General features: G+C 48.3%; 1 protein-coding gene across 4 annotated transcripts in view; it reads right to left on the reverse strand.

The window, feature by feature from the left end:
- Positions 1 to 14,089, reverse strand: part of GABRA3 (gamma-aminobutyric acid type A receptor subunit alpha3) — a 90,564-nt gene that overhangs the window by 46,456 nt on the left and 30,019 nt on the right. For 3 of the 4 annotated variants that reach the window (XM_040572485.1, XM_040572486.1, XM_040572484.1), the window contains exons 2-3: positions 12,250 to 12,371; positions 8,739 to 8,860 (exon numbers count right to left, since the gene is read on the reverse strand). In XM_040572485.1, coding sequence (XP_040428419.1) covers positions 8,739 to 8,860; positions 12,250 to 12,338 — 211 coding nt within the window. In that variant the 5' untranslated portion in view covers positions 12,339 to 12,371. Of the gene's footprint in view, positions 1 to 8,738; positions 8,861 to 12,249; positions 12,372 to 13,016; positions 13,036 to 14,089 lie in introns of those variants that run through there. The other variant, XM_040572483.1, reaches the window with a different exon arrangement.

Here is a 14,089-nt window from a genome sequence, read left to right on the forward strand (position 1 = left end):
ATGAAGAAAAGGTGCAGAGAGCATTCCCTGCCCTGTACACATCCTCACAAGCTAGCGACAGTCGTGTTTCGTATGGCCCAGCCCCAGGTTGGAGATGACACAAAGATGAACACAGCGCATAAAGAACCACCACAACCCCTTTCCCTCATCCGGCAGCTACTGCTGGGGCAGAGGTGGGCATGAGACAGTCTACTCACTTAGTCCCATGAGATAATCTAGTCACTTAGTTCCTCCAAAACCTCATCTGCTACATGGACAGCTCTCCTGCAAACCTCCGAGCCCTCCGATCTCTCTGATTTCTCCCCTGTTAAAGCAGCAGTCCTTCTTCTGGGAGATCATCCTTGCTGGAGACAAACTGCCTGTCAGCAAACAGCATTAAATATAGGGTATCATATTCAACAGATAATGGCATGCTTTTAGTTTATTCTCTTGGATGCAGGTCACACAACTAATGTCATCTCTGAACACTGAAATCCTGGATGTGAAAAGGTAAAGCTTAATTGCCTTGAACAGCAACTCTTGTATTGACTCCAACAGAAGGCCCATAAATATTAATACAGCTATATTTAGCCCCTTTCAATTATACATACAAAATTAAACATCTTTCTGGGAACAAATCAGTCAGGATAGGGTTCAGGGGTTTTATTCTTTCCCTTTTTAATGCATCGTGCATCAAAATAATAATTCTGATAGAGCTGCAGCTCACAGAAAAAAAAAAAAAAAGGAACAGTTGGAGGCAGAGGCTTAAAATACCTTCACCTGGCTCAAGCAACTCACTCCACACAGAGTCACAGGCACCTGCAAACCCTTGGTCCCGCCCCACCTGCACTACGGCCATGCCCAGGCAGTGCCTTCTGCAGTTCAGGCCCATCTCATTCGTATAGAAATCACATCTACTTTCCTGATTTGCACATTAATTATACTTACCTTTCTTTGCCAAAGTGGACTTAATGGTATTAGTGTTACATGACAAAGGGAAGCCATCAGAAAGCCTCTCTCATAATGACAGCGAGATCAATGAGGAAAGAAGAGACAAGGTTTCATGCTTTCGTTCTTTAACCCTTCTACAAGCAGACAGAAGCCTTTCCTAGGAAGAGACCTTTCTAAATTCTCAGCGTAAGAACAGGTGAATCTGTCCAACGGGAAGGGCTCTAATCTTTCAAACAAACACCTGTAATTCAATTCACACATATGCACAGTCCCTTTACAGAAAGGGCAACTTGTGGAAAGAGAAGTTTGCACCTTCATTTTTTGCATGACAGGGGCTTTATCTGGCCAAAGTGACATTCACAGCTCTACAGGCAACGTGTCTGCAAGTAAGTAGGAATTCAGGACTGCAAAAACCTTATCTGGTCTGTATGGATACAAATAACTTCCTTAACAAGAGTTCAGATGGGCGCAGTAAGCCTTGTGCAAAGCCTTTGCCTCCTTCCCCTTTGCAAATTGCGGTGTCTTTTCTTTATGGTCATTAGCTCCTTTCCTTGATAAGTTTCTTGTATCAGAATTGCAACTGATCCTCTAGAAAATAGGCACCTGAAATGACTTTTACAGGTTTGAAATAGTGTCTGCTGAATTCTCAATTTATTCTCCTCCAGTCATGAATCATCCCATCCACTGATTCAGTCTGAACTTTGTCAGAAATAGGATCTTCCAGTAGGCTTGGGGAAAAAAAAAAAGAAAAAAAAAACACTTGTTTTTTCCAAGGCTGTTGTTCTCATCGTTTTGGTCTGAATTATGTTCTCCCAAAAGGTAAAGTGAACAGGCTGTCCCTTTCTCACAGTGCAAATTGTAGATTGAAAACTCTCCAGGCTATACTCTATGCTTGTAATTCCCAGTACTCCACAAAACACGCTTTTTTAAAAAAATGAATATTAACTGTATGTCTTTCAGAGACATGCTTTTAAAGTAAACTACAGGTTAGTATGCATAGACAAATCATTACATTCTTGGCCCCACCAGATTCTGTAAGGCTTGCCATTTACCCTCAACAAGGTGAGAATTTCACTGACTTTTAGCAGTGTTTAGCCAAGGGACCCTGTACTGTTCAGCCTGCACAGCCTTAACAGCAACGTGCTCCCCAAAGCCCCCTGCATCTTCCAGAGCCTCATGACTGCTCCAATACTTGTATTTAATCCAACAATAACCTTTAAATAAATGAAACAGCATTACCACAAACTGGTCTGAATCAGCAGCGTTAATCCCCCCGCCACAGAGGGCCCACATAGAAGTGATTTGATCTCTCCCTCCAGATGGAACCAGTCCAAAATCCACCAACACCATCAATGACAAAACATCCTCCAACAGACGCTATCAGCGCCTCTGTATAGGTGCACAAATGGCTGCAGACATTTTATTTTGTAGCTCAATGAGTAAAATACCTGCTGTTTTCTCAATATTTGACCAGTTGTTTCTCCACCAGCTTCCCTGAATAAAACAATTAAAGTTGTTTTTAAACTCAGTAATACCTAATAAAAAAAAATAAAAAAAAACTTATTTCACACTCTGAATTAAAGACACATTATAAATCCTTTACATTTGACTAAATGGATGGAAATTCTAATAAATGACTCGCTGCCATGGTCCAACAGATCAATAAAGACATCCTTGCAGGCAGTTTATGGCCATCTATAACACCATCTACTAATGTTCTTAGAGACATCTAACACATGTTCAACATGCTTAAACGTCGGCTCACGCCTTCCAGAGTCATTACAAACAAATAGCATCATCCTGTCTCCAGCACATACCCACCGGCTTCCCTCAGGGCAGGGATGAGCTGCCTGACGCTGGCACTGGCTCGGTGCAGGTGCCTGATGTAGGACTGAAGGTCTGAGTTACTCCAGTACAAATTTCTGGCATTAGAAGTCCTCCATATGGATCCGTTCTCCCATTAAAATTCTCACCCTTCGTGAAAACCTTTCTTCTTACCCACATACATGAATATATGGAGGGGTTAGTAGGACAGACTCCTCATTGGAAACACACAGCAAGTTAAGGTACTACCTAAAGAGAGGCATCCAAAGCAGCACGATAAACACCTTTCCCTCCCCAGTCCCTGCAGCCCGAGGACTTGGTTATTTCCCCTCCGGAGAACCCAGGAGCCCAAGGACAGCTTCACCACGGTGCTCAGCTTCGGCTGCACAGCTCCTTCAGGGACCTGATGCCGTGTTTGTCCCCTCCGCCTGGCCGTGGCTCTGATGGCCCTGAGGGACACGGCGCTGACCTGAAGCCCAGGTGCCATTTCACGCTAGAAACGATTAATCTTTTCACAACGGATTTCTGACCCCTCCGGAGTGTTTGTGATATCCCTGAAGCTCTGATACAAGCTTGTTGCCCTAAGCAAATTCATAACTTATTTAAGAGAAGACTTTCACCCTTAGGCGTAGCTGTCAAGCCTGTACTCCTCACTCGCCCTCTGATGTGTACATGCCTTTACGCGCGGAGCTCCCTCTCCCTCTGCTCTGTGGATTTAAGCAGCAGCACCAGGGATTTCTACATGAGAAAGGAGAGCATCAGGGGCTGCGCAAATCCACGGCAAATCTGCCTTCAGAGAACTGCACTCGAGGGGAAGACAACCTTTTTTTTTTTTTTTGTATTTGTTCATAGATCTTAACTTCAGAAGTTCGACAAGACAGAGCAGGGTCCCCGTTGCCCAGAAAGGCAAATAGAAGAAATCGCTGTTCAGGCTATGCCTCAGCTTCAAATTAAAACTCATCAAGGAATCTCAGCCAAAGACAAAAATCTGAGATAAGACATGGATTTTCTCTAAGAAAGAGTCAAAATCCTCCCTGGAGTAATCAATGCAAAGCAAAAAGTCAGATCAGAGAGAAAAGATGAGAAGTTCAGAGAGGTGGAACACTCAGAGAGAAAAGCAGGGTAAACACAGTCCTGAAATCCTGGAAATCACAACGAAACACAAAGGGCCACTGGGTTTGTCATCTGATGTTTCTGTTGCACAAACAGCAGATCAGGAAAATGTTTATGATGCAAACCGTAGGTAGCTTCACAACCCAGGTGAAAAGAGAGCATCCTGGTGAGCAGAGGAGCTGGAGGGCCCTGGTTACTGGGGATCAGCTCTGTGGCAACAAGCAGCAGCTTGGTAATTTTCCTATTCTGTCTCAGCCCCTCCACCTTGATGGTCACACAGCTGATAAGCCCCTACCTGCATGTCAGGACGAAATAACAGAGGTGTGAGGGTGCAACACATCGAGCACCAAACATCTCTTGGGTGTCTCTCATCCTAGAGGGAATCACTCTCAACCCAAGACCAAAACCTTTCGGCTGTCAGCACCTGAAACACGGAAACACAGGTGGCAAAACAGGGATCCAGATGTGTCTTGCTTGCTCAGAGGCCATCATGCAAACTACACCATCATCAAAACAGGAAAAGACACCACACCTTGGAAAGAAAACAGGAAAAAAAAAGTTGCAGTGCACTTCAGTTACAGAAGAATAAAGGGAATACATCAGCAGGATAAATATTAATGGGTGGCTACAGATCAAAACCGCTTGCAGGGCAGAGCTGATGAAGCAAACCCAGATAAAAGGCACCAGAGGCCCGTGGTGGGCAGCCCTGGTCTGAGTCCTACTGGCAGAGCCCAAAACCTACCTTAGCCAACGTGTGTCTGTGCTGAGCCCAGCGAGGGCAGGGAAATGCCGACACCAAGCCATGAAAAGCAGCCCGGTAGAGATGAGGAAAAGGAAAAAGAGGCAGCCACGAGCCCAGGCTGCTCTCTCACCCTGGTACGCCCAGCTGTGAAGGCACAAAGTGGGGCTTCCCCTCTGCCTGGGGACCCACTCACTGCCAACCCTGAGGCCACGGAAGGGGTGCCATGCCTTTCCCCAAGAGAGAAGAGACCAAGGGGGCCACATGCCTTGTTCTCCTTGCAGGTGAGTTGCTTTAATCCAGTTGCCTGTGTTTGCTGGTAAACCCCATGCTCTTCAGAAGGCTCCTAACCCTTGTCACAGCACAGGGACACAGAGCAGCAGGATGCTTGTCCAGCCAGTGCTCCTCCAACAGGACCAGGCCAGCCATTTGGAGACTCCAGAGAGATGTAGAAGCTTCTTCAGGCAAATGCTGTGAGTTATGCTGCAGGTGATGCTGCATCCAGGAGGAACAACAATCATCAGTAGCAGCCCAGCTGCTACAAATTGCCATTTAGTTGCAGTCAAAGAAACTGGCTCATCTAGAAAGTTTAAAGCCCATCTTTTCAAAGAAAATGACCAACCTACTTTCTCCTTGTGGCAAAACCTTTTCCTCCTTGGCAGCCCGTGGAAAAGGCCAATGGCTTTCTGGAGTCGAGGCTTCCCTGGCCACCCAGTAGGGAGATTTTGTCCAGCGCTGCTCCAGATGCTCTCAGGACCTCAGCCTCACACCAAACACTGCAGACACTGACACCCTCTCCAAAGCAGAGATCCTCTGGCTGAGACAGGAGAAATCCCTACCCTGCTTTGCAAAGAGCTAGACACGCACAAGATAGGTGTGTTTGGCTTGTGACACTGTGTACCCAAACTCCCCTGGTTAGGAAATAAGGCCGCAGGAGGTAAGAGCTGCACAGGGACCATCGCTGAACCCCAAACCACCCAACCACAGGCACTACATCCCCTCTCAGGTCATGGTGCCAGGCATCCATCTGGCTGTGTAAGGGCTGCACATCGATCACTCCTCGCAGAAAGCAGCATGGGAGCATACAGGATTTTCTGTGCATCATTCTCAGAGGGTCACACAGTGCCCCATCACTCACATCCCACTCCCTGAGCACCCTTTCTTTTCAGCTATAGGATGCCTCTCTCTTTGTCTGCCAGTTCTACCTATTTCTGCTGGCCACATCTCCTGCCTCCAACCCTCACAAGCAAGGCGAGCTCCGGGTTCAAAGCAGAGACCTCTCTGCACGCCGGCTCTGCAGGGAGCCCCAGCAGCAAAGAGAATTTGTGGGCTATAAATAGATGCCCCTCGCCACAGCCCCGTGGGGCCAGGAGAGGATCCACGTGGACGCACAGATCCGGACCAGGAGGGGAGGCCAAGGCTGCCCACAGAAACTCTCTCAGCAGGAGATTTTCTTCTCCTGCAAGGTTGGCCGTGACAGCAGATGTCTGCATCCCCTCAGGGTCCTTGTCTGTTCCCCTTCTGACTTAATAGCCCATCTGCACTGTGTTTTCTCGGGGGAAAGACAGGTTATCTGCTGAAAGTTCCTTCCTCTCCAAGCCCCATAACGTGACCTGTTTATAAAGCTGCCCCTTTCCAAAACCCAGGCTGTAGTTCAGTGGTCGTGGGGCCAAACTCAGCAGAGGACTCGGCCCTGATCCGAGCAAGCCACCAGGCAGAAACAGGGAAGAAACTTTCTACCAGCCCTAAAAGACTTCTTGGTGACACAAGTGATTGTGTCCCCACTGCTATGGGGGTGTCCAGCAGAAGGAGGGGCAGACACCTTCTCCCTCACCCAGAAAACCATCCCTCTTCTTCTAACCTGGCTCGGTGTGTGCTCACAAACCTCAGCGTGCCATCAACACTGTGAGGACTGCTGGCTCGAGAGGATGCCCTGAGCCCCATCCCGGGGCCAGGCGCAGCAGGGAGGCCCAGGGACACCCTCCTGCAGCCCCGGGTGCTCCCAGGCAGGCTCAGCGCCGCTGCGCTGCGCTCCGTGCCGGCGGCATCCCGGTAGGCAGGGGAGCGCTGGCATGGCAGCTATTAGAGTGGGTGGCAGCAGATGGTGAGAACAGAGGGGATAGGAAAATAAATACAAAGAGGCTATCTTGAGGGGAGAAGTCACCACATCAACACTCTGTTGCTTACACAGACTGCTCCCAAAGCCTAAACAAACATTGCTCAGTTCCCGGCGCGCATGGAAGAGGCTCTGCTGGGTGCGGGGGCAGGTGTCTGGGCACACCCAGCCCCACACCCTGCTTATAACCTGACCAAGGGTTTTCAGAGGGATGTCTGTGACAGAAAGCAGGGAAAATGGGGCCAAGAAGTGGGCCTGCACGTCCTGCCGCCCTGTTACCCACTATTTAGGCCAGTCCATCCTTCCATTAGCCTGTCCCTGGCACAATCCCACCATATCTGCCCTTTTCAAATACCAAAGCAAGACTCCGTGGTGTTAAGAGATGCTTTCTCCTGACGTCCTCATGAAGAAAAGCAAATGGAAGATATTCCCAAGGGAAACAGCAAGAGCCCAGTGCTGGGTCTACACGGGCTGCCCCTGCTATCTCACAGGCAAGCCAAGGAACCGTGCAAGTCACCGAACCACACAGCAGCACAAAGTTAGTCGTGCCAATTTGGAGCAAAGCAGTCCCTTCCCCAGTTTTTACATAACCTTGGACAACAGAAACTCACCTCGTGCTACCAATCACCCCAGAACAGCCGATTGACCCCTAAGCCTGCAACAGGATGGTTTCTGCCTCTCTGGCCACCAGAGCCCCCAGGCCTGTAACCTTTGTCAAAACTTCCCACCTGGGTCTGCCAGAGTGCTCCGGGAGGGGAAGTCAGAGGTGAAAGCAGTCTTTGAGCATGCAATGTCTGGTTCAGGCAAAGGCAATTTATTATGTTAAGCACATTATTAAAGGATCTAAAGCAACAGAGCAGAGATATTCCAAGAAAGGTTTTAACTTTCCCAGCAAGGGGGCTCCTGGGAGTCCTCTTGTTAATACTTTGCACAGGGTTGTCTGCAACCAAGCCTACAGTGAACATAAATGCCCCCTCAGTCCCCTCTCAGAACTCGTTTCAGCTAAATCAATACAGCCATCGGGGAGACTTGAGGAAGCAAAGCTATTAGTGGGACCGCAGTTAATTCTGGGGGAAAGAAACAAGCAACAAAAGCAATAAAGCTGATGGATGGCCTATGCAGACGCAGTAACCCTTTCCCTGCCAGGCTCTGTAGCATGGCAGCCTGTCAGAGGTGAGGATGCTCACTGGAAAAACCCTTCTTCCCCAGACTTTGCATGGTTGCTGCTTGGGGCCATAGCCCTCCTGGAGAGATGTGAGCAGAGGGACAAGGCAAGGGCAGGAGAGGGGATTGGGCAGGAGGTGCAATTCCAGTCTATTACCACATCACCAGAGCCCCCATCAGTATGCAAGGGAGAGGGAAAGCTCATTCCCAACCTCCCTTGGCAGCCTGGCCTTCAGGGAATGGCAAACACATTGCAAGTCCAGCTCTGTGTGGGAATCGCAGTCCAGCAATGCACCAGGAGCAACATCTCCCTGTAGCTTCTCCCTCCGTATGCTATGCTAGGTGCGTGCCATAAGCACTGGAAGGGAGCATGAGAAGCTGACTACCAATGTTTTTGCTTTCCAAAGCACAGCACACAGAAGAGCTCCCTAGAGAGTGGCTACATAAGAAACAGCTGAAAGGACATCAAGAGAGGCTGTGCAGCAAAGCCCACGGACTAAAACGTAATACCAACATGGGTCAAAGGTTCTAGAGACTAGTGGTGTCATAATTTAGAGCATCACAATGTCTATTAAATTAGTGGAAATAAGTAAAATCCTATTTGCTCCATCTACAGGCCTATCAATGTAATGTCATAGAAGGCCACAACATGCATGGAGACTTGCACCGCTCTTCTCACAAAACACCAATGAGATAGCACAGACCAAAATCGGGGAAACCAGCAGCAGACTGGCTCTACCACTGAACCAGACCCTCCTCCCAACAGGGGCAGACCTGTTCAAGCCATCTGGGCAGCCCCTCTGTCCTGAAGCTACGCGGCTGCGGAGCACGGCATCGCTCCACCCAACTGACCTCCGAGTCCAGGCCTGAGGCGGTTGTCGTAGCCATCCAGCAGCCTGTCCAGGATGCGGGTGAAAATGGTGATGTTATCTTTGCTGTCATCAATGACGTCGGAAACATGCTTCTGAGAAAGCCTGGTGCATTTGGGGAAAAAAAGAGGAGAGAAAAAAGGCATGATCAGAAGAGAAACGTTCTTTATATTTCTCCGAGCACTTATAGAAATGAAAAGACGCTTATCTATTCTCCAGCCTGCACTGCAATAGGCCCAGAATCGCGGGATGCAGCACATCTGTTGATAGGGTTATGTGCACAGGACCCTCTGCAGGGCTCCTCAAACCAACCTGCCCAGCCTCTGCAGCCTTCACAGTGGGGGCTGGTGAGGAGTCCTGCCTTGCCCTGGTGTCTTTTGCCTGCCCCTAAGAAGGATGTTGTAGGAGCAGAGGCTCCAAAACCTCAGGGTTAATTGAGTCCTGGTTTCTCCTTGTAGGAGGCAGAGTAAGAGGTGCCAGTTATTTACCCTATCAGCCCACTTCCAAGTATTCTGCTCCTGGGAAGAGGGAAGGGAGGCAGAAAAATTGCAATCGGTAAAGCAGGATGTGAGGCTGAGCCCATCATTAAAACTGTGAACCATTTCTGCAGTTTGTTGAACTTTCCCTGTTTATAAAATCAAATGAGTTCTCATGTTCCTATCTCCACTCAGCCCAAGAAGCCCGGGAGCCCCAGATAAAATGATTTCCTTGGGGCATTTTCTGCCCCGGGTGGAATAAAATAAGCAGCAAATTTCTCAAACAAAACTCATATCACCAAACAAAATATCCAATGCAATTTTGCAAGCCCAAAGGGCTCAAATAGTAAATTTGCATTTTGTGTCTCCCTCTCAATCAACAGAAAAGGAGCCCATGGAGCCTAGTGAAAACAGCTGCTTTGAAAAGAGATTTTGGACAGCACAGGGTATCAGTGCTGTGGCTCCAAGCACAGCTTTTCCCATCAGAACTAGCTTTTGGGACTAAAACTAATGGAAAGGTAGAAAATTAAGCAACAGAAAACCGAAAGAAGAAAAATCTATAGAGATGCAGAGATTGCAGGGAAGATGGAAAAGGGAATAAAACAGACACTGATTAATTAAAAAAAATAAATGGCAGAAACACACATAACAATGGAAGAAGCCCAGCCAACCCCTGGGTATAGATTTTGCTCCCCATTTTTCTGTTTGGGAGGCACGAACAGCCCCAGAGCACAGAGCTCGCTCCAGCCCACGAGGCTGCCTCAGCATCCCCTGGCAGCTTGTGGGGTGCTGCCACGGGTTTAAGCTGGAAAAAGCAGGGACTGAGAAGTAATTATGGAGAGAAAAAAAAGGGGGTGGGGGTGAGAATATCAGTGAACCAGTTCAGAGCTTAATCCTGCAGCATCCCATATGGTTAGACCAGCCACCCCTGACACTCTGGGTCCATTTGTAAATACTCTGGGAAGGGCTGAGAGGGTGACAAGAAGCAAAGCTGGCTTGGAGTTCTCTGTCAAAATGTTCTCCTAACAGAAAACCCAGCTTCAGTAAGATAAGGGACTAAAAAAAATGTTTTCAACAAAAAAAATAAAAAATGGAGTAGGGAAGGGTGTGGGTATTTTTAGAGTCAGGCTGAATTAATGTTATTCAGCACGTTGTCACTAATTGAAATATTTCATCTGGGGGCAATTTTGACATTAATCAGTCAATGACCAAACACTGTGGGAAATTGCTTTCCAAGTGTTTGAGGTTTATTTCTCTGGGGATCAGATCCCACTTCTCCTGAGGCTTCTCGGCCTATAATTTTTGGCAAACCATTGTCTGTTCTTGTGCTGAGAAGTGGCCAAGCCAGGAAGCTCAGCCTCCAGAAGCAGGCATGAAGTGCTTGAACTGCAGCTCCTATAAGCATGGAGCAGGGTGGGGAAACATCCCCCAGCCCCAGTGCAACCAAATCAGTTCCGAAACATCAAAACACCCCTGCTATTATGAACTGCATCGCAGCCTTTTTAGGCTCACTTGAAACAGAACACGGTTTTGGCTTTGCACCTGAACTTGAGCATAAAGCAGATTTGAAGGATCTGCACTCCCTGAAGATAAGGAGAATTTTAAGGAATTTAACAAACGTCTACAGTAATTAGTGAGGTATCAATTGTGTCAGCTTTCACTAGATGTCACAGTTAAAAGCAATCTGTACCAGTGTGTGCTGATGGGTATATAACCATCTATAACTTATGAATAGCTAGCATGCTCATGAAAGCTCATTCATTAACGTTTTATAAGCTATCTTTAAAAATTACCCATAATATAAAGAGGGAGAGGACAGATTTTTGTGAAGGAACTCCTGGCAGAGGCTCAGCAGTGATGGGAAAAGTGAGTTTACAAATTTCAAAGCCACTTTAGCTTAGCCTGACATTTGAGGTTTTGACTTCAATGTGAGCAGCGTGGGATCAGCTTGGGAGGCACCGTGGGAGCACGGTGCAGGCAGGGAAAAGATCGAAGGGCTCCGGCAGGGGAGAGCCACCAGCCCCACTGAAAAACTCAGAGGAGCTGCGCAGAGGTGTGTGGCTCATGGTTTAAAACCAATTAAAAGCCTTAAGGCAGAGAAGACAGTTTTACAGCAAATTTAATTAGGAGAGGCTTGAGGAAAAGTCATTGCCTCACCGCTCATCCCTGTGCACATGCTCTCTGGAGAGCTGGCTGCCACGTTGGCAGGTTAGTGTCTGAAGAAGGAGCCCCTCATATGCGATTTAGGAAATGAATCCTCCTGCAGGAGGGATGGCAGGTGACAAGGGAGCAGCAGCAGCCATCAGACGACTGGAAGCAAAAGGTCAGCAGGAGGGAAGGGGGAGGCAGGGAGGAACTGCAGCTGTCCCCCTGTGGCCAGCACCATGATACCAAGGTCAGCACCTGCAAGTCCAGGCATACGTGGGATGCATTTGTTTACGCAAAATTGGGTGCAAGCAGTTGAAGTGGTAAGAGCCTGCAGCTGGGCAAACAGCTGCATGCAGAGGGGGCACGGGTAGAGCACAGAACCAGGACATTTGTTCCTGCATGAAAATCCTCGAATGCTGTTAGACTTGTACTCAGCAGACATTTGTGTCTGTACTGAGCACTCTAAAGATAATTTTCTAATTCTTTTATAGAAGCCACATATTATTTGCATCTCTCTCCCTTAGCTGTGCCAGGGAGAGACCTGCCACACTTCCTCCAAGGGGTCTCCAGGCTCCCCAGGCCCCAGCAGAGACTCAGGCAGTGCAGAAGGAGGGTTGCTGGGCCTGTCACAGTCTAACAGCCTTTCATCCACTCCTAGAGGCCGGGAGGAAAGGCTGGTGGCAGTGTCCAAAGCCAGGAGGTCTTGGAGGAACCAGGGACAAGGCTCTGCATTTATACCTGGGCACCCAAAGAAACAGACTTCTTAGTCTTTTACCCTGGACTGCTTCATCCAGGCACCAGCTCAGATATATTCAAGCATAGCAAGGGGACCGCAGCCTTAGCCAAGGGCCTTGGCTCTCACCACCTTACCCAGCGTCAGCAGGGAGAGCAAAAAGCAGGACCAAGACTCCAAGGCCAGTGAGAGAGAGAGACCCCATTCCCGGGAGCCTTGGCGCCATGGCCTCGACACACAGCCACCGGGTCTTCACAACCTGGGCACAGAGGGGAAGGAGAAAAGAGGAAAGATGTTATTTATTGGCAGGAAAACGATCAAGTTAATTCCATTTTTCCCAGCGGTTCATGCCTGTTAGCCAGAATTTGGTATTTCTGGGGTCTCCTATTTGAAGTCCCAAAGGCCCCACAGGGACCACCAGCACTGCGTGCAGCAATACTGGCCCTAAAGAACCTTGTGTGGGGTCAGAGCCGGGGGCGTCCATACACAGAGCTCTCCAGGGGCTTTGACACCTTCCAGTCACTGCACAGTTTCACTTCCAACACCTCTTTTTACACCCATTTCTTCCCCCTCCTCACCCCATACACCCGACCACCATGTCCCCTTGCAGCAGCTCCCTCAGCCCATGCTGCTTGGAGACATGTGTACAGCAGAAATGAATCTTAAGACCCATTTTTTCCCCAAATGTCTTTCTGGACAGTTAGGCCCTCATTTAATTCTGCTAATGACACCACCAGAAACTGTTATAAAGTTTGGGCATTGAGGCCCAAGCAGTGGGAGTGTTCAACCATACCATGCATAGCATGCTCAGGTTTTTCATTAATGCTCAGTTTTCCTTTTATTGTGATGTTATTACACATTTAACCGCCTTTCCCCTTTTATATACCCCATTATGTTGACGCACCTTGGAGCAGCAGCCTGTATAAATACAGCTTGTTGTGACGCCCACCCGACACGACACCTCTGCCTGGCACAGGCCGGTCAGTGCCGCAGCGGCCAGGCACGACCATGGGCTCCCAGAGCAGCAGCCGAGGCGCCTGAGGGTGAAGGGGACAGCTGAGCTGTGAGAGGTACTGAATAGCAGGGGTGTGCAGACACGGGATCCCCCAGCAGACATCCCATACAGACAGAGCAGGCTGGGAGGGACAGTCTTGGGATCCAAGTATTTGCTGACGAAGCACAAATTAGGGATTGAACATCTGCTCTGTGGGAAATTCCAACAGTTTGGGGAAACGTGTTCCAAATCAGAACAAGGACAGCTAAAATGTTGATGTTTCTTACGAGGCAAATCCAGAAGTCCTTAAATTAGCAGCTCCCCAACAGATTTCATTTCAATTTTCTTAAACTTGCATGTTATACAATAGGATTTAAACACTTCTTTCTGAGACAGCTTCAAGCACTAGCCAAAAGCAGAAATCCACTGCTGGCTTCCCCCTCCCTTCCCCACACCACCGCTGAAAAGACTCATTGAAATCAACACTTGCCCATTCAAATGAGGATTTAAATTAATGGTTTGTTTTGGCAGGATTCGCACTGCCAGCAGTTTTTGACCAGTACTATCTACATGAACCAGGACCCTCCAATTTCACAGCAGTGCCTCCTGGTTCTGCAGCAGCTCACTTTTGGTGAGACCACAGGCTGGGAAGATCACACACCAAGTCTGGGACAGAGCAGCTAAAGAAAAGAAGACCAGAAAATGAGGCAGCAAGGTAATTCAGAAAGAGATCAGGCCAGGAACAGTGACAAAAGCCACTTCTTAGTGTCTGAGCCAAGAAGCTCAAGACAGCCATGTTTCCACCAGACCTTGTTCATGCAGTTTTCCTTCATTATTATGTAAAGATGAATAGCTAATTTTGTATTTGGGATAGTTCTGTTGAAGATGCGAGCCAAGAATAACAGGGCTGCCTGAAAAGAAGTTAAATGCACACTCCGGTCTCATTTTAAGCATCAGGACCAATTCTGCACACCTGCATTGGG

The sequence above is a fragment of the Cygnus olor genome, chromosome 13 (assembly GCF_009769625.2).
Source record: "Cygnus olor isolate bCygOlo1 chromosome 13, bCygOlo1.pri.v2, whole genome shotgun sequence".
In the NCBI taxonomy this organism is placed as follows: domain Eukaryota; kingdom Metazoa; phylum Chordata; class Aves; order Anseriformes; family Anatidae; genus Cygnus; species Cygnus olor.